The sequence below is a fragment of the Trachypithecus francoisi genome, unplaced genomic scaffold, assembly GCF_009764315.1.
Source record: "Trachypithecus francoisi isolate TF-2019V2 unplaced genomic scaffold, Tfra_2.0 Lachesis_group5, whole genome shotgun sequence".
Classification (NCBI taxonomy): Eukaryota; Metazoa; Chordata; class Mammalia; order Primates; family Cercopithecidae; genus Trachypithecus; species Trachypithecus francoisi.
In genome coordinates, this window is record NW_022681470.1 from 137,227,022 (window position 1) to 137,246,728 (window position 19,707).

At 56.0% G+C, this 19,707-nt stretch overlaps 1 protein-coding gene across 3 annotated transcripts; it reads left to right on the plus strand.

Annotated features, from left to right (window-relative positions):
* Positions 1-4,399: 4,399 nt before the first annotated feature.
* Positions 4,400-19,286, plus strand: HOOK2 (hook microtubule tethering protein 2). Of its 3 annotated transcripts, none has more exons than XM_033200464.1 (22): positions 4,400-4,550; positions 7,889-7,974; positions 8,045-8,117; positions 9,734-9,784; positions 9,865-9,997; positions 10,098-10,165; positions 10,529-10,591; positions 11,299-11,379; positions 11,457-11,617; positions 11,704-11,844; positions 12,683-12,884; positions 14,233-14,343; positions 14,453-14,540; positions 14,892-14,961; positions 16,107-16,244; positions 16,333-16,420; positions 16,623-16,657; positions 17,264-17,346; positions 17,428-17,531; positions 18,514-18,624; positions 18,693-18,764; positions 18,862-19,286. In XM_033200464.1, the coding sequence occupies exons 3-22, from the start codon at positions 8,112-8,114 to the stop codon at positions 19,009-19,011; spliced, it is 1,956 nt and encodes a 651-aa protein (XP_033056355.1). In that variant the 5' UTR covers positions 4,400-4,550; positions 7,889-7,974; positions 8,045-8,111; the 3' UTR covers positions 19,012-19,286. The 3 variants fall into 3 exon arrangements, with proteins under 3 accessions (XP_033056355.1, XP_033056356.1, XP_033056354.1); XM_033200465.1 differs by lacking the exon at positions 4,400-4,550 and adding an exon at positions 4,738-4,942; XM_033200463.1 differs by lacking the exon at positions 4,400-4,550 and adding an exon at positions 6,800-7,379.
* The last annotated feature ends 421 nt before the right edge of the window (positions 19,287-19,707 follow it).

The following is a 19,707-nucleotide window of genomic DNA, read 5'->3' on the forward strand; positions in this document are numbered from 1 at the left end:
GTGGGGCTGCAGCGTGGGGGGGCCCTGTCAGGGCACTGGAATGAGGGTGGGGGGCGGGGAGGTGACGGGCCCAACAGGTTGTGCCTCATTCCTGCCCCGCCTCTCACTTCCTGGGTGCCTGCCTCGGGCAGGGGGTGGACAAGATGAACCCCATGGCCTTAGAGTGCCTGGGTGGGGCATGGCCTGCCCGGCAAGGACTTGCATCTGCTGGGCACCCTGACACCCAGACCTGAGAAACAGGAGGAGCCCTCTCCTGGCTCCCGTGCCCAACCCTGGATGCAGAGTGTCCCATCTATTGTTCACCTAATCCCCACAACAACCCAATAAGCTGGACATAATGATCCCTCATTTTCAGATGGGGAAACTGAGGTCCAGGCAGCAACGAGAGCAGAGACAGGATTTGAATCCAGCTCTATATGCTACCCAAGACCCCCAGCCAGCTCACCAAGCACCTTCCTCCCCTTTCTAAAATGGTACATGTGGGGTGGAGTATGCACCCAGGCCCCCAGGAGGCCAGGCTCGAGGGGGGCGCCGCTTGCTCTGAGTCAAAATGGGCCCCTGGATGAAATGAATAAGAAAACGGCTTTTAACCGTTTCATCGCCGCGACGGGCTCTGCCAAAACTTCCTGTGGGCTGGGAGGAGGGGTTGGGGGCTGGGTTCCCGGAGGTTTGCAGGGGTGGGGGTGGGGGGTCTACCAATTCAGAGGCGGGGTGAGGGGGGAGTGCCTCTGGCCTGCTAAAGAGAGTAGCTATCACTCGGATGATCGCTGGTGGGGGAGGCCTTCCCCGCGGAGAGCGAAGTCCCCAGAACTTGGTTCTTGGCCCCACTGTCTGGAGGGGTCCCAGACTCCGCAGCCCCCTCCCCAGGGGCCTGAGTCACACACGGGGAAAGCCGGGAGGGGTGAGTCACGGGGGCGGAGAAGCGGGAGCGCGCCCAGATGTGGCCAGGGGACCCCCGGGCTGGCCTGAGTCACGCACGCCCAGGCCACGCTGACCCCAGCCCCCTTCTCCCGGGATCACGAGCGGGAAGCGAGTTGTCGGTAGACTAGGCAGCTGAAGGAAAAGCAGGATGGCTGGGCGGGGAGAGGAAACACGCGCCTGGCTGCGCGGGAAGCTCTGGTTCCCATGGCAACTGGGGGGGTCTCAGCTCGATGGGAAGGGTCCCTCCCCCAACAGGGACTGCCCTCCCGTCGGGCGCTGGGGAAGCCCCCGCGCCCTTGGTCGAGGGGCCAGAAGTTTCGGATCGGGCAGGAAGGGGTTAACGGCGGCCGCCTCCCGAGTTTCACCGGCGCCCCACAGTCCCTGCCAGGGCGGGGCTGGTGCTGCCCCGCGCGCCTCCGCTCGCCCAGCCCACGCCACCGCCCACGCACGCGCGCACGCAGCCAGTGCAGAGCTCCCAGCCTCCCCCCTCCCCGTGCTCGCACGCACAACCGCGTCGGGTTCCACGCACGCAGCGACCCCTGTCGTGTCTCACGTCACGCACGACGCACGCGCCCCCGCAACGCGGGGAGGGCGCCCTCCCGGAGGAGAACGGTGGGGCGGGAGGCCCCCTGCGCACATCACTGCGTCCGCGCAGCCTGCTGTCCTCTGTGACTTTGACTCCCACTTCCCGCCCCCTACACACAAGGTCACAAACAAACTCCCCGACCCACAGTGTCACACGGACGCAGGATACACCTGCCACATCTTGGCACCAACCCTCTCTAGTCCAGCCAGCCTCTCAGCGAACACGGACACACGTGGATGGAGACGCAGGCAATCACGCAGGCACGTCAGTCACATAGCGTTTGTGATAGGGACGCAAACAGAGCCATATTCATACACAGGTAGGTGGCAGATACATCCTGATAAAGCAACCCCATCCAGCAAAGTAGGACGGGTGCAGTGGCTCAGGCCTGTAATCTCAGCATTTTGGAAGGCCAAGGCCAGAGAATTGCTTGAGGCCAGGAGTTCAAGAACAGCCTGGGCAACATAGCAAGACCCCTGTCTCCACAAAAAGATTTTTTCTTAACTAATTGGGCATGGTGGTGCATGCCTATAGTCGTGTATATAGTCCCAAGTATGTGGGGGTTGAGGTAAGAGGATCACTTGAGGCCAGGAATTCAACTCTGCACTGAGCCATGATTGTGCCACTGCACTCCAGCCTGGGCAACAGAGGAGACCCTGTCTCAAAAACAAACAAACAAAAACAGGAACAAGGAGGGACACAGTCTTGGACACCGGGGGTTGGTTTGTCACACGGCCACATCTCTTCCATGGAGATTGTGGTGGTACAGAGATACATATAGACACATAGGATGGTCATGCCATCACATGACCCCTGTTATCACAAATAGGGGGCACCAAATGGGATACAGTCACAGAGACAAGGCCACGTACAGGGACATTCAGAATGTCAAGTGGACATGGACAAACCAAGGACACTCATGACAGGGTCACACTATCTCAGACTATGAAGACAAAAGTAGGACATGGTCCCAGACACACAAGGTAAAGCTATGTTGAGGCACTGATTATCTTATTTTGATTGTCTTATTTTAATGCCCTCACTTCTCACACAAAGAATGACACAGATATACACCCAAAATGAGGTCCCATATAGACATATACAGTAGACAGAGATACACAACACAGGGGCACACACTAGAGGTTCCCTAGTCACCCTAAAATCTGGATGGGTTTTTCTGGTAGTAGTTGTTTTTGAAATGGAGTCTTGCTTTGTCACCGAGGCTAGAGTGTAATGGCGTGATCTCAGCTAACTGCAACCTCCACCTCCCAGGTTCAAGCGATTCTCTTGCCTCAGCCTCCCGAGTAGCTGGGATTACAGGCACTCACCACCACGCCTGGCTGATTATTGTATTATTAGTAGAGACAGGGTTTCACTATGTTGGCCAAGCTGGTTTTGAACTCCTGACCTCAAGTGATCTGCCTGCCTTGGCCTCCCAAAGTGCTGGGATTACTGCCATGAGCCAACAAGCCAGGCCCCAACCTGGATGTTACAGACAAGGATGTTACAAATTTCCCCTCCCCCAGTCCCTGAAAGCAAATCCCCGCCCCTCCACATCAAATCAGGCACAGCCTGTTGCACAAACTCCAAGGTCTTATGACACAATGGATGCAGGACACATGCCCGTGTACACAGTCACAGATCCTCCATCTCAAACCTACAAAGACCAGCACATCTGGCCAGGTGCGGTGGCTCACACCTGAAATCCCAGCACTTTAGGAGGCAGAGGCAGAGGGATTACTTGAAGTCAGGAGGTCGAGACCATCCTGGGCAATATAGCAAAACCCTTTCTCTCCAAAACAACAAACAAACAAACAAAAAATCCAGCACATTTCACATAGACTCAGGCGCAGACAGACACAGGGAGGGGGGACTAGCTAGGAGTTCCTGGCAGGATGTCAATATCTGGGCTGTAGGGGTCCTGCCAGAGTCCTCCATGGTAATGATGCATGGAGTCCACCCAGTGGCTGTGGTCAGCCAGGGGAGTGCCAGAGGGGCACTGTTCTCCAGTTGTGGGACTGAGGGTCCCCTTCCCAGCCCTGATGAAGACTGGGTCCCTGCCCAGATGTGAAGGCTGGAGGGGGCAGGCCGGGGTCCAGCTGTGGCCACAGGGAGGGGTTGAGTCAGCCACTTCCCAGCAGTACAACCCAGGCTGGGCCCAGCTGTTCCTGGAAACCAGTAGGAGGGGGTGGGCTTCCCAATCCAGCTGGGGGCTGCTGGCCCAGACCTGCACACCAGGGTTCTGTGTCCCTACAAATGGCGGCCTTCAGACCATCCCCTAAAATGTTAGGGGCTCTCTTTACCTAAAACGGATTTGGATCCTTCTTCCAAAATGTGGAAGGTTTTCAGCCCCTCTTGCTGAACTAAAGGTGCCCGGATCTCCGCACAGCAGGGTCCCTGTGTTTCAAAACAGAGATTGCTGCTCTCTTCCCTGCTGACATAGAAGCTCACTGCTTTTCCCCAAATGTGGGACTCCCTGCCGCCCCAAAATGGAGGGTTGTGCTCCTCCCCCAAATTGAGCACACCCAGACTTTTCCTTAAGTCTGGGGACTCCTGGCTCCCGGAACATCTGGGACACCCACAACATCACGCCAACATTAGGACAATTTAAGTCAATTTCCCTAAATATTTGGATTTCCAGATTTCTCCTGAACATCAAAATCCCTGCGACCCCAGCCCTAATGTGGTGATCTCAGCATGTCCAGTCACCCATGCTTGTAACAGCTGTGGTTCCTGGCTCACCTCCAACTGCTACCTGGGAACGGGGTGGCCCTGTTTCCCTGTATTGGCAGCACCCTCGCCCCTGGTGAATGCGAGGTGGGGGAGCCAACAGCAGCTGTTCCCACGACCGCCGGAAGACAGCCCAGTCCGGAAGCCAGCGCTGCCGGCCCTTGTCCCCATCCCCCACTATCCTCTCCACCCGCTCCCAGGGGCTGGAGTCTGGAAAACCACGCGGGAGGAGGTTGTGGGGACGTGGACGAGCATCCGAGGCCCCCGGGTGCGTACGGCTGCGCATGAGTAGGCTGTAATCGGGTGTCTGGGGGTGCGTGACTGCGTTCGTGCAATGCGCCCGGGGAGCAGCTGTCACTTTGCCCACCCTGCTCCGGGGCAAGGTAGCTGGCGCCAGGATCTTCTGGGTGGATGGGAGCGGCGCCCCTCCCCTCTCATCTGGACCCGCCCCCAATGCAGAGCCCGCCCCTCCCTCCGGGTACAGCTAATAACCTCTAATTAGTGCACATTACCCCTCCCGCCAACGGGGAAGGGGTTGCCCAGGGACTCTGGGGTCATAGGGCGCGAGCCTGGGCTTCACCCTTCCCCTCAAAACCGGGTCCACTCGGAACCTCTGTATTCTCGCCGGCAAAACAGGGATTTAAAACAGCACTTGCCATCTAGTAGTCTACGTATTTAAATCGCTTAGCGCAGGGACTGCATACAGTAAGCACTCCATACATGGTGACTGCAATTTTATTGTTAACTATAATTGCCATCACTTTCCATTGAGCCCCCTCCACCGCCCCAGCGGGGGTCTCAAGGCGGACACAGTCTTCCCCCTAGGCCTAGTTCTGCGGTCTCCGCGCCCCCTGGTGGGCGCGGGCGTCGCGGCAGCTTCAGCTAAATCCTGGGTTCTGAGGTGCGGGGGGATGCCGAGCGCGTATCTGGGGAGGGGAAGGCGTGGGGGGAATATCGTGGAAGACGGATCCAGGCTGGGCAAGGGTGCCTGTCCATCAGCCAGGATATGTGTCTAGCTGACCTTTCCTCGACCTAGGACCATACCCGTGTCCCCTTATCTACTCCTGGGGTCAATAATGCGGGGAGGATCCCTTCATTTATTTATTTAACGAGACAGAGTCTCCCCTCCTGACGTCCAGGCTGGAGGGCAGTGGCGCGACCACGGCTCACTGCAGCGTTGACCTCCGGGCTCAAGCGATCCTCCCACCTCAGCCTCTGGAGTAGCTGGGAATAGGCGCATGCCACCACGCCCAGCTACATTTATTTTTTATTTTATTTTTGTAGAAACGGAGTCTTGCTGTGTTGCCAGGGCTATTCTCGAACTCCTGGATTCAAGCAGTCCTCCCTCCTCGACCTCTCAAAGTGCTGGGATTACAGATGTGAACCATGGCGCCAGGCCTTTTTTTTTTTTTTTTTTTTTTTGAGGCGGAGTCTCGCTCTGCCGCCCAGGCTGGAGTGCTGTGGCCGGATCTCGGCTCACTGCAAGCTCCGCCTCCCGGTTCACGCCATTCTCCTGCCTCAGCTCCTGAGTAGCTGGGACTACAGGCGCCCGCAACCGCACCCGGCTAATTTTTTGTATTTTTAGTAGAGACGGGGTTTCACCATGTCTCGATCTCCTGACCTTGTGATCCGCCCGCCTCGGCCTCCCAAAGTGCTGGGATTACAGGCGTGAGCCACCGCGCCCGGCCTTTTTTTTTTTTTTTTTTTGAGACGAAGTCTCGCTCTGTCACCCAGGCTGGAGTGCAGTGGCGCGATCTCGGCTCACTGCAAGTTCCGCCCCCCGGGTTCAAGCTATTCTCCTGCCTCAGCCTCCCGAGTAGCTGGGACTACAGGTGTCACCACGCCCGGCTAATTTTTTGTATTTTTAGTAGAGACGGGGTTTCACCGTGTTTGCCAGGATGGTCTCGATCTCCTGACCTCGTGATCCGCCCTCCTCGGCCTCCTAAAGTGCTGGGATTACAGGCGTGAGCCACCGCGCCTGGTCCTATTTTTAAATTTTTATCTATTTTTATTTTTATTTTTATTTTTGAGACAGGGTCTTGCTCTGTCATCCAGACTGGAGTGCAGTGGCTCTATCACGGCTCACAGCAGTCTCCACCTCCTAGGCTCAAGCCATCCTCCCACCTCAACCTTTGTAGAGCTAGGACGACAGAAACACGCCAACATGCCTGGTTAATTTTTTTGGGGGGGGGAGGGAAGGAGTCTTGCACTGTTGCCCCACTGGAGTGCAGTGGCACGAGCTTGGCTGACTGCAACATCCGCCTCCTGGGTTCAAGCGATTCTCCTGCCTCAGCCTCCGGAGTAGCTGAGATTACAGACGTGCGCCACCACACCCAGGTATTTTTAGTAGAGACGGGGGTTTCACCATATTGGCCAGGCTGGTCTAGAATTCCTGACTTTGTGATCCGCCCGCCTCTGCCTCCCAAAGTGCTGGGTTACGGGCGTCAACCACTGCTACCTGGCTAATTTTTAAATGTTTTGAAGAGAGACTGGTCTCGAACTTCTGGCCAAACTAATTATCCCTCCTAGGCCTCCCAAAGTACTGGGATTACAGTCGAGAGCCACGGCGTCCGGCGGGAAAACCCCTTTAGCATCCCCTCTCCGAGTCCGTAGAAAATGCCAGAGCTCGCCCCTCCCCGCACAAAGGCTTCGATCATAAAGTGGTTAGACGCATTAATTTATTTAAGTTGCAGGGAAAATATATGAATGCGCTTGCGTAACAGGGTGGAGCACCTCGTCTCAAAATGATCTTGAGGACCTCCCACCCCAAAAAGGACCAGGGGGAGGAGGGAAGGTGGGACCACCCTCGGATGCACAAGGCTGTGCCAGGCTGACCCCTAGCGGCGGGGTGGGCGCCCGAACGCTGCCCGGATCCAAGATGGCGGGGCTGGAGGCACGAGCGGGCGTGGGGAGGAGATTACGTTACCGAGGTGGAGCCTGGGCTTGGGGGCGGGGCGGGGCCTGCGCCTAGGGGGCGGGGCGGGGCGGCGCTCTAGGCCGAGGGGGAGGTCGGGGCTGCGGGCGCTCGCTGGTGGCGGACCCGGAGGCGGCTGCGGCCCCGGGGCTCGGTGGCTTGGATTGAATCCTATCAGGAGCCATGAGCGTGGACAAGGCCGAGCTATGCGGGTCTCTGCTCACCTGGGTAGGTCGTGGGGCGGGGCTAGGGGAAGGTGAGCGCCCACTCCTCTTGCCCGGGATCCCTGGTCCTGGTGCGGTCAGTCCCTTGGTGCTGGGGCGGGGAGGTGCAGGAGTCGTCGGCTTGCTGGACCGTTGGACTCTGGCCCGAGCACCCGCCCCCGTCACGTGGCAAGTCTGAGTGGAAAGGACAGGTGAGGCCCCGCCCCTCTGTGGCTGGTTCACGTGGGGCGAGGGCGCAGGTGAATTGGCCTGGTCACGTGGTGCCTGTGGGGCCCAGGTGACTCGTGATACCGCCGTGGCCTGGACGCGCAGGGTTTGTTGGGCAGAGGTGAAGTGAGGCCACGCCCCCTCTGGGCTCAGGTGAGCAGAAGCCACTCCCTCGCAGAGCTGCTGTGGTGGAGCAGCACCCGCCCCACCATATGAGGTTCGCTGACTGGCAAAGTCTGCAAAAGGGGAGTGGTCCCGCTCTCCCAGGCCCTAACTCTCTCCATTGTCTTTTCCTTGACCCGTCAGTTACAGACGTTCCATGTTCCGTCTTCCTGTGCCAGCCCTCAGGACCTGAGCAGCGGCCTTGCCATAGCCTATGTGCTGAACCAGATGTGAGTGGAGCTGAGGGGGAGGATCCCAAAAGTGTCCCCCAGTCTTCTCATCCCACCTTCTCGCCCCCAGAGACCCCTCCTGGTTCAACGAGGCATGGCTCCAGGGCATCTCAGAAGATCCAGGTCCCAACTGGAAGATGAAGGTGACAATTGGACTTCTGATTAGTGGACAGACTGGTGAAGAGATGACCAGGGACGGACCAGCTAGGCACATGTCCTGGGTGATGGGCAGGAAGAGGGACAGATGTCTGGTGATCAACCATTTGTTCATCCATTCATCTATTGAGTACTCATCCTGTGCCAGGCCTGGGCATTCAGCAAGGAATAACACAGACAAAAACCTGCCCCACACAGCCATCATTCTAGTGACAAGCAACACATAAAACACAACCATAAAAATTAACTTCCAGGCTGGGCGCAGTGGCTCGTGCCTGTAATCCCAACATTTTGAGAGGCTAAAGTGGGTGGATCACTTGGGGCCAGGAGTTCGAGACCAGCCTGGCCAGCATGGTGAAACCCCGTCTCTACTAAAAATACAAAAATTAGCTGGGTGTGGTGGTGCGCACCTGTTATCCCAGTTACTTGGGAGGCTGAGACATGAGAATCACTTGAACCTGGGAGGTGGAGGTTGCAGTGAGCCGAGATCGAGCCATTGCACTCCAGCCTGGGCAACAGAGCTAGACTCTGTCTCAAGAAGAAATAAAAAAGAAAGAAAGAAAAAACTTTTGATGCCAATAGTTCTATGAAGACAAGAAAAAAGCAGGGCTTTGAGAAAGAGCAATGAGGGCATGGGTGGGTGATTACATCAGATGGGTTAATCTCCAAGTGAGATTTGGGGGAACGGTGTTCCAGGCAAAGCAAATAGCAGATGCAAAGGCCCTGAGTTGGGAATAAACTTAGTGTGATGGAGGAATAGCAAAGAGAGCAGAACAGAGCAAGAGGGCAAGATTTGTAGGAGATGAGGTCATCAGGGGCCTGGCAGGCCATGGTGAGGGGGTAAATTCTATGTTTAAGTGCTGTGGAAATTCAAGGCAGGGTTTTAGCAAAGCAAAGATGCAACCTGGCTTAGGCTTTATAAAGCTCCCCCTGGCTGCATGGAGAGAAATAAAATGTAGGCAGCAAAAGTGGAAGAGGAGAGGCAGCTGGTGCATTAATCCAGGTGAGAGGTGAGGATGGATGGGTAGGGCTAAAGGATGGTGGGGCAGGTGGTGAGAAGTGACTGGGTTCTGGAGACATATGAAGAAAAACGGTCAGGTAGGCCGGGCACTGTGGCCCATGCCTGTATTCCCAGCACTTTTGGAGGCTGAGATGGGAGGCTTGCTTGAGCTCAGGAGCTTGAGACCAGCCTCGGCTACATAGCAAAACCTCGTCTCTACAAATAAAAAAAAAGCAGTCAGGTGTGGCATATGCCTGTAGTCCCAGCTACTAGGGAGGCAGAGATAGGAGGATTGCTTGACCCCAGGAGGTCAAGGCTGCAGTGAGCCAAGATTACACTACTACACTCCAGCCTCGGTGACAGAGCAAGACCCTGTCTCAAAAAACTAAAGCAAAAAAAAAAAAAATAATAAAAACGAAACAAAGATGGTCAGGCAGACAAAAGGGGCAGACAGCCAGACAGGTCACCCCTAGAGGAAGGCACATGCAGATAGAATAGGATGAGATGAGCAGGAAAGGAGAAGTGAGGTGGAGAAAGGATGGGATGTACAGATTTAGAGTCGGGGACTTCTGAACTTGTCCACAGCTCATTGTTTCTCCCTAGGTCAGCAATCTGAAGACGGTCTTACGGAGCCTGGTAGAGTACTCCCAGGATGTGAGTAACTGTAAAGGGATTCAGGGGGTTGAGTTGGGAGAAGGTGGACCCATGAGCCCCTGACACCCCCTTCTCCCCAGGTCCTGGCACATCCTGTGTCAGAAGAGCACCTCCCAGATGTGAGCCTCATTGGAGAGTTCTCAGACCCAGCAGAGCTCGGCAAGCTGCTTCAGCTGGTGCTGGGCTGTGCCATCAGTTGCGAGAAAAAGCAGGGTATGGGGAGCTTAGGGGGTCCCCAGGGGCTGGCCTGAGGAAATCCTCCTTCATCCCCACCTCACCCCTGGGTCTCAGCCTCCCCCACCTTGATCCCCAGAGCACATCCAGAGAATCATGACGTTGGAAGAATCGGTTCAGCATGTGGTGATGGAAGCCATCCAGGAGGTGGGTGGGGGTGCTCAGTGTGCAATTGAAAAATGTCAGCAGAGGGGACATCGCTAGGGCAGAGGCAACTGGGCACAGGCCCTGCCCTGGTAAGCTCTGGACTCTGCCTGGAACTCAGCTGGCCAGACATCTCTGTCTCATGTGTCTGCCAGCTCCTCCCAGCTCTAAGTCGCAATATATCAGGCTCAAGGGATCTGGCTTCCCTCTGTGCTGGAGGCAGGAGGGCAGCTTCTGGGCTGGGGTTATTGGGCAGAACTGGCCTTGACGACGGGAAGATGGAGAGGTTCTCAGTTGGGATAGTAGGTGCTTTGAAGGCTGCCCTCAGATATCCAGTTCATTACAATACCCCTTCCCACTCCCCAGCTCATGACCAAAGACACTCCTGACTCCCTGTCACCAGAGACATATGGCAACTTTGATAGCCAGGTAAGAGATTTTGGGGGAAAGGTGTTCTAGGCACAGGGATCAGCAAATCCAAAGGCCCGGAGTTGGGAATAAGTTTGCTGTGATTAACCTTGGGACTGAACCTTGTTAAAGTTCCAGACCCCATTACAGATGCTTAGGGCTTCCTAAAGGGGAGGGGCTTGTCCTTAAGCCTGTAAGCCACGCCCATCTCCCAGGGTGCTAGTCACTTCCTGTGCCAGGTCTCCAGTGTTCTGGAGTCGCTCTTCCTTCAGTCTCCAACCCCAGCCCTGTTTTCTTTTCCTTTTCTTTTCTTTTCTTTTTTTTTGAGATGGAGTCTCACTCTGTCACCCAGGCTGGAGTGCAGTGGCGCAATCTCTGCTCACTGCAACCCCCGCCTCCTGGGTTCAAGCGATTCTCCTGCCTCAGCCTCCTGAGCAGCCAGGACTACTGGTGCGCACCACCACACCCAGCTAATTTTTGTATTTTTAGTAGAGACGGGGTTCGCCACGTTGGCCAGGCTGGTCTGGAACTCCTGATCTCAGGTGACCCACTTGCCTCAGCCTCCCAAAGTGCTGGGATTACAGGCGTGAGCCACCGCACCCAGCACCAGCCCTCTTTTCAATCCTGAGGGTTTCTTGTCCCCCTCCACTGGCCTCTAGAGATCTCAGCCTCCCTCCCCTTGTCCTTCTCCTGAATTCCTGAGTTCCTCTTCCCCCTCATCTCCGCAGTCCCGCAGGTACTATTTCCTAAGTGAGCAGGCTGAGGAGGGGGACGAGTTAAAGCAGCGCTGTCTGGACCTGGAGCGGCAGGTAGGGCCCGAGGTGGGGCAGGGACATTTGAATAGCCCCTCTCCAAACCCCAGCTCATCTTCCTACCCTGCCTGCAGCTGATGCTCCTGTCAGAGGAGAAGCAGAGCCTGGCACAAGAGAATGCAGTGCTGCGGGAGCGGGTGGGCCGGCCTGAAGGCGAGGGGACCCCAGGTCTCACTGCCAAGAAGCTGCTGCTGCTGCAATCCCAGCTGGAGCAGTTGCAAGAGGAGAACTTCAGGTGCGGTCATCTGAGGACTGGGCCAGGCAAGCCAGGGGATGGGGGGAGGGCAACCCCCTCATGTGCCCTTTCCCCACCACCCCCAGGTTGGAGAGTGGCAGAGAGGATGAGCGCCTGCGCTGTGCCGAGCTGGAGCGGGAGGTGGCGGAGCTGCAGCACCGGAACCAGGCGCTGACCAGCCTGGCCCAGGAGGCACAGGCCCTGAAGGATGAGATGGATGAACTGCGGTGAGTGGTGGGTTCCTGGTCCCCATCACAGGGGGCTGGGGGTAAACTTGTTGCCAGAGTTCCCCTCTGATGCCATAGCAACTCTGTCATTTCCATATGCCCAGTGAACCCCCAATATGGCCCCTGGACTCCGCGGTGCCACCCTGAGCCCTACAGAGCGCCCAAGGCCACACTGCGCTATCCTGAACTCCACCATATCCCCTGGACCCCACACTGCCCCCTCGTATCCCCACAGTATGCTTCCAAGACCCCATAGGATCCCTTTGGCCCCACAACACACAAGAACCTCCCCCACAATGGTCTGCAGATCCCACTGCACATTTTGGACTTCATAATGCTCCTGGATCCCATGGTACCTTCTAGGACTTTGCAACCCCTTTTGACTCTACTGTGCCTTCTGTAACCACAAAGGGCTCCACTGGGCCCCTATGGCCCCTCTGTAATACAAAAGTACTAGTGCACCCCCCATTGCACTTCTAAGGACCCCACAGTGCTCTTGTCCCATAGCTCCCCCAATGACCCCAAGGTGTCCTTGGCAGATGCTCAGACCTCTCTAGGCCCCCCATCACTCCCCCTATAACCCCACAACCCTCTGTGTCCCCACAATTCCACCCCAGAGGATCCCTGATTATAACCCTGGGCTAACCACTGCTGTAATGACTCTCAACAGCACCAGGCCCGGGTTGACCCTTGACCCTCGACTTTCATGACCCCTTCACCTTGAACCCAAAAGCCTCAGGCTGAACAACACCCTCCTCTGCTCCAAGGGCCACTCCGCATCCCTGCTGAACCCTGATCAGAGCTCTCAGCCCTCCCCTCTCCCTCCCCACTCCCCTAGGCAGTCCTCGGAGCGTGCTGGGCAGCTGGAGGCCACGCTGACCAGTTGCCGGCGCCGCTTGGGAGAGCTGAGGGAGCTGCAGCGGCAGGTGCAGCAGCTGGAGGAAAGCAACGCCAGCCACGCCGAGCGCACGCGGCAGCTGGAGGATGAGCTGCGCCGAGCTGGCTCCCTGCGCGCCCAGCTGGAGGCACAGCGGAGGCAGGTGCGGCGGGGGCGGGGTTAGGGCCGGGGCCCCGCCCCTGGCAGCCGGTCCCTTACTGTTGGCCCGCCCTCCCCTGAGTCCCTGCCTTACTTGCACGTAGGCCATGCCTTCCGGGCCTCTTCCCTCCACCCAGGCTGTTCCTCTGTCTGGGTTAGTAAGCCCAGCCCTTCCCTTAAGTACCGCTCCTCTAAATTCTTTGATGCCTGCCCCTTCACCATGCTGCTTGATTTACTTGGGGCTACCTACCCATGTAACAAAACTCGTGGTAAATTGAAAATATCCTAAAATGCGTTTAAAGGCCACTTGAGTCCAGGATTTTGAGGTTGTAGTGAGCTGTGGCTGCATCACTGCATTCCAGCCTGAGTGACAGGGCGAGATCCTGCCTCAAACAAAAGAAAAAGGCTGGGTGCGGTGACTCGCGCCTGTAATCCCAGTGCTTTGGGAGGCCAAGGCGGGTACCCCATAACTCCTTCTGTAACCCCACATCACTTGAGACAGGAGTTTGAGACCATCCTGGCCAACATAACGAAACCCTGTCTCTACTAAAAATACAAAAATTAGCCGGGCATGGTGGCGCGCATCTGTAATCCCAGCTACTCAGGAAGCTGAGGCACGAGTTTCGCTTGAACCTGGGAGGTGGAAGTTGCAGTAAGCCAAGATCGCCTCACTGCACTCCAGCCTGGTTGAGAAAGGGAGACTCTGTCTCAAAAGAAAAAAGAAAAAGAGGGGTGGGTGTGGTGACTCATGCCTATAATCCCAGCACTTTGGGAGGCTGAGATGGGAGATCGCTTGAGGCCAGCATTTCGAGAACAGTCTGGTCAACATAGCGAGATCCCATCTGTTTTTAAAAAATAAGAAAGAAAATCCATTGATCATACCTTACCTATCGAACATCACAGCTTAGTCTAGCCTACCTTAATCATGCTCAGAAAGCTTTCCTTAGCCTAGTTTGGCAAAATCATCTACCATAAAGCCTATTTTATAATAAAGCATTGACTATATCATGCAATTTACTGAAGACTACTTCATTGAAATTGAAAAACAGAATGGTTATATGGGTTCTTACTATTAACATTCACAGTTGGCTGGGTGCAATGGCTCACACCTGTAATCCCAGTGCTTTGGGAGGCTGAAGTGGGAGGATCTCTTGAGGCCAGGAGTTTGAGACCAGCCAGGGCAACACAGTGAGACCCTGTCTCTTAAAAAGCCAAGCAAAAAACCTACACAGCTGAAAGCACCATAGTAAAGTCAAAAAAATCATAAGTCAAACCATCCTGGATTGGGAACCATCAGCCCCTGCCCCTGCTTCCATCCCTGTAGTCCTTATTCTTCCCCTCTCTGTGTTCAGGTGCAGGAACTGCAGGGCCAGCGGCAGGAGGAGGCCATGAAGGCCGAGAAATGGCTATTTGAATGCCGCAACCTGGAGGAAAAGTATGAGTCGGTGACAAAGGAGAAGGAGGTGAGGCTGAGGTCCCACTGCCCAAGCCCCACCCTGCCAATTCTGGGGTAGCCCATTTCCCAGGGGGCCGAGCCTGACCCGTGTGGTATCTTGTACCCTGTCCCTGCAGCGGCTATTGGCGGAGCGGGACTCCTTGCGGGAGGCCAATGAGGAGCTGCGCTGCGCCCAGCTGCAGCCGCGGGGATTGACCCAGGCCGGTGAGATGAAGCCCCATCCTGGAGCCTTACCTGTCCTGGTGTACTGTTTGGGCAGAACAGGTTGTGTCCCAGTGCATTGTCTAGGCTGGGGAGAGAGCTAGGCCAGGCTGGAGGTGACCAGAAAGATGTGACACAGTCATACTGAAGAGAGAGGCTCAGGGTCTCAGGGTGGAGCAAAGGCTAAAAAGCCAGGCCAACCCTCCTGGTTCTCTATCAAGCCGGGAATGGAGCTTGTGTCAAGCCAGGCTGTTGGCTGAACTTGAGCCCCAAAAGATGATCCTTGGGAAGAAGACCCTAGGGGCGGGGACAGGGAATGCGAAGAGACCTGAAGACTTTTCTTGCATTCTTCAGACCCCTCACTGGATCCCACCTCCCCACCCATGGATAACTTAGCCGCGGAGATCCTGCCTGCGGAGCTCAGGTATCCTGGGGTCACTCAAAACTCTGGCCCCACCCAGGCCTGCCAAGGCCGGCCGTCAGCCCCACCCCTGCCCTCCCACCTACTAGCACCGGTTGCTTGGTCTCAGATCCAGGTCCTAGCCGGGCTCCTAGGCCCACTTACTGCTGATTTGGCTCCGTTCAACCCTACCAGATCACTTTGCCTCTCCAGGGTCTATCCTTAGTACACAAATTATGTCCAACACCTGGCTCCACTTCCCGCACAAAAATCCTGTGCCCTAGCCCCGCCGACATTGATCCTTTCCCCCAGGGTCCACCCCTGTCAGTGTAGCCTTTGTGAGTTTCAGTACCCTGTGCCCTGCCGGCGTTAACTCTCCCAGGCCAGGCACAGTGGATCACACCTCTAAATCCCAGCACTTTGGAAGGCTGGAGCTGGAGGATCACTTGAGCCCAGGAGTTCGAGAGCAGCTTGGGCAACATAGTGGCCCTCTCTACAAAATAAAAATGATTTTAAAACCCCCAAAACGGCCGGGCGCAGTGGCTCACGCCTGTAATCCCAGCACTTTGGGAGGCCAAGGCGGGCGGATCACAAGGTCAGGAGATCGAAACTATCCTGGCTAACACGGTGAAACCTCGTCTCTACTAAAAATACAAAAAATTATAGCCGGGCATGCTGGCATGCGCCTGTAGTTCCAGCTACTCGGGAGGTTGAGGCAGGAAAATTGCTTGAACCCGGGAGGTGGAGGTTGCCGTGAGTCGAGATCGCGCCACTGTATTCCAGCCTGGGCGACAGAGCGAAACTCTATCTCAAACAAACAAAAAAACCAAAACTAACCAAACAAAAAAACAAAAAACAAAAAACTCTCCCATCCTAATTCTTCCCATTTCTGCTTCCCCGCTTTCCAGCAGCCGCATCCCAGCTGTTCGAATCCATTCTGCCTAGCTCCGACCCTGCCTAGCTCCACCCCCTACCCCAGCTTAGAGCTCCGTCCACTTTAACCCTGGGCCGGGAACCTGAACCCCTAGTAGGTCCTCAGTGCTCCAACCCCACGGTCTGGCTGAGCTCTTCCCCAGGGCTCTGTCCCGCCCCTAGCTCCACCCGCCCTGAGCCCCAGCGAGCCTGCGGGGTGACGACCCTGGCCCTGCTTTCTCCTCCCGGGTCTGCAGGGAGACGCTACTGCGGCTTCAGCTGGAGAACAAGCGGCTGTGCCGGCAGGAGGCGGCCGACCGGGAGCGGCAGGAGGAGCTGCAGCGCCACCTGGAGGAGGCGAACCGCGCACGCCACGGGTTGGAGACGCAGCACCGGTGAGCGCCTGGGGACCTACCTGCGCAGAGCAGGGACAGAGGGGGCCGAAAGTGGGCGAAGGCACTAAGCGGCCCCCCACCCTTGCAGGCTGAACCAGCAGCAGCTATCCGAGCTGCGGGCCCAGGTGGAGGACCTTCAGAAAGCCCTGCAAGAGCAGGGGGGCAAGACTGAAGATGTGAGTGTCATCCACCACCTCCCTGCCTGGCCCTCCCTCATGCCCCGAAGTAACCCTCCTCTCTCTCCCATGCTGCCCGATGCCCCATACAGGCCATTGTAAGTACCATGGGCCCAGGGTGGCACCACCTACCCTCACCCTGGGAAGGAGGAATTAGGTCCTCTCTGGACCCTCCACTCACCTTGCCTCTTCTCTCCCCCAGTCCATCTTGCTGAAAAGAAAGCTGGAGGAACATTTGTAAGTCGCAGAAAGAGGGCACTCTTGGTGGGGGCATGGATTTGACATTAGTGGGGAGTTTCTTAGGCGTGTGCCACCATGCCTGGCTGATTTTTTATATTTTTAGTAGAGATAGGGTTTTACCATGTTGGCCAGGCTGGTCTTGGACTCCTGACCCCAGATGATTCACCCGTTTTGGCCTCCCAAAGTACTGGGATTACAGGCATGAGCCATTGCGCCTGGCCTTCTTTCTTTTCTTTTACCTGTCTGCTATTGAAGAGATTTGTATTCTAGAAAGATCCCTGGCTGCTAGATGGAGTGGTTGAGAGTAGAAGAAGCTAGCAAGGGACAATGGTGGCTGGACCAACTTGGGAGCTTTGGGATGGGTGAAGTGGACAGCAGGGGGCTGTTTCACAGGATACCTGCTAAGGGTGCAAAGGGTTGTGACTGATGGCTGAGGAGATGGTGGGACCAGGGCACACAGCCCCCAGGCATGAGGGGCAGGCAGAGAGGGCTCTGTGGCCATGTAGGGGCATTTCTGGCTGGCGGGGAGGTCTGTGGCTACCACTGGGATGAAACAGACGCCATCTCGGAGGTCAGCCCACTGCTGCTCATCCCTGCTCACAGGCAGAAGCTTCATGAGGCAGATCTGGAGTTGCAGAGGAAGCGGGAGTACATTGAGGAGCTGGAGCCACCCACTGACAGCAGCAGTAAGTGGGACCTGGTGACCAGGGGGTGGGGAGATCCCAGAGCCCAGCAGCGTGAAGCTGATGGGCCACCTCTTCCACCAGCAGCCCGACGGATCGAGGAGCTGCAGCATAACCTGCAGAAGAAGGACGCGGACTTGCGGGCCATGGAGGAGCGATACCGCCGCTACGTGGACAAGGCCCGCATGGTGAGGACACTGGGTGTTCCCACCAGTTGCCTGCCCTGGCTCCTGCCTTTTTGTGCCTCCTATTGAGCCAAACCTCCTGCTTGCACATCTGTGCCCCAATTCACACCTGTCATACCCCACCATGTGACAGACTTCTGCAATGATTCCCCACTGCTACTGATTGTTGCATTAAAGTACTGCACAGCCGGCCGGGCGCCGTGGCTCACGCCTGTAATTCCAACACTTTGGGAGGCCAAGGCAGGCAGAACACGAGGTCAGGAGTTCAAAATCAGCCTGGTCAACATGGTGAAACCCTGTGTCTACTAAAAATACAAAAATTAGCTGGGCATGGTGGTGGGCACCTGTAATCCCAGCTACTCAGGAGGCTGAGGCAGGAGAATCGTTTGAACCTGGGAGGTAGAGGTTGCAGTTAGCTAAGATTGTGTCATTGCACCCCAGCCTAGATGACAGGGCGAGAGTCCATCTGAAAAAAAAAAAGTACTGCACAGCCAGGCGCAGTGGCTCACGCCTGTAATCCCAGCACTTTGGGAGGCTGAGGCAGCTGATTCCCTGAGGTCAGGAGTTCGAGATCAGCCTGACCAACATGGCGAAACCCCATCTCTACTAAAAATAGAAAAATTAGCTGGGAGTGGTAGCACACACCTGTAATCCTAGCTATTTGGGAAGCTGAGGCAGGAGAATAACTTGAACCTGGGAGGCAAAAGTTGAAGTGAGCTGAGATTGTGCCACTTCACTCCATCCTGGGCAATAGAGCCAGACTCCATCACAAAAATAAAAAGTACTGCATGGATGGGCACAATGGCTCATGCCTATAATCTCAACACTTTGGGAGGCTAAGGCAGGAGAATTGCTTGATGCCAGGAGTTCAAGACCATCCTGGGCAACAGTCTATAATGAATGAATGAATGAATACACACACCTCAGTATGTCCCAGGGGGTTTCAAGGCCAAAGTCACCTGGCTGTGACTTCCTCAACCTGTAGGTCATGCAGACCATGGAACCCAAGCAGCGGCCAGCTGCAGGGGCACCTCCAGAACTCCATTCCCTAAGGACACAGCTCCGAGAACGGGATGTCCGCATCCAGCACCTGGAGGTGGGTATCCTCATGCCTTTACACTGCCTCCAGCGTATCTGGGCCTCTGACACTTGCCTTCTTGACAGATGGACTTTGAGAAAAGCCGAAGTCAGAGGGAGCAGGAAGAAAAGCTGCTCATCAGAGCCTGGTATAATATGGTAAGTGTGGGGTCTGGGCTCTAAGATATCATGGGTAGAGTAGTGGTGGAGGGGGTCCTGTGAGCTCACCTGACCCCAACCACACCTCCTCCTGAAGGGCATGGCCTTGCAGCAGCGAGCTGGGGAAGAGCGGGCGCCTGCCCATGCCCAGTCATTCCTGGCACAGCAGCGGCTGGCAACCAATGCTCGCCGTGGACCCCTGGGACGCCTGGCATCTCTGAACCTTCGCCCCACTGACAAGCACTGACCTCAGGATCCAGCCAGCCTGGGCTCCACCCACTCTGGCTTCCTCCAACTCACATGGCACCCAGCATTGGGCTTCAGCCAGCTGCTCGAGAGCTTTGAGGCCATGATCTCTGCCCTTCCCTCTCCCAGATTGGTGGGGAGGGAGGGTGGAAGGTAGGTATAGGCCTGTTCTTTTTAGCAATGTGATTCTTATCGTTGATTCTCTCTCTGGAGTTCATGTGCTGCCTGGGGAGACTCTGATTTTATATTTGAGAAAAATAAAGACTTTCAATCTGCCCTGGCTATGCTCTGGGCACCAAGGTGAGGGAGAGAAAATGGGCCAGAGGTTTAGCCCATTGCTTTTAAGAAAAGCTTAGTGGCCAGGTATGGTGGCTGATGCCTGTAATCCCAGCACTTTGGGAGGTTTAGATGGGTGGATCACCCGAGGTCAAGAGTTCAAGACCAGCCTGGCCAACATGGCAAAACCCCTCCTCTACTAAAAATAGAAAAATTAGCAGGGCATGGTAGTACATACCTGTAATCCCAGCTACTCGGGAGGCTGAGGTGGGAGGATTGCTTGAATCCGGGAAACAGAGATTGCAGTGAGCTGAGGTTAAGCCACTGCACTCCAGCCTGGGTAACAGAGCAAGACTCCATCTCAAAAAGAAAAAAAAAAAAGAAAAGAAAGAAAAGGCCAGGCGCGGTGGCTCAAGCCTGT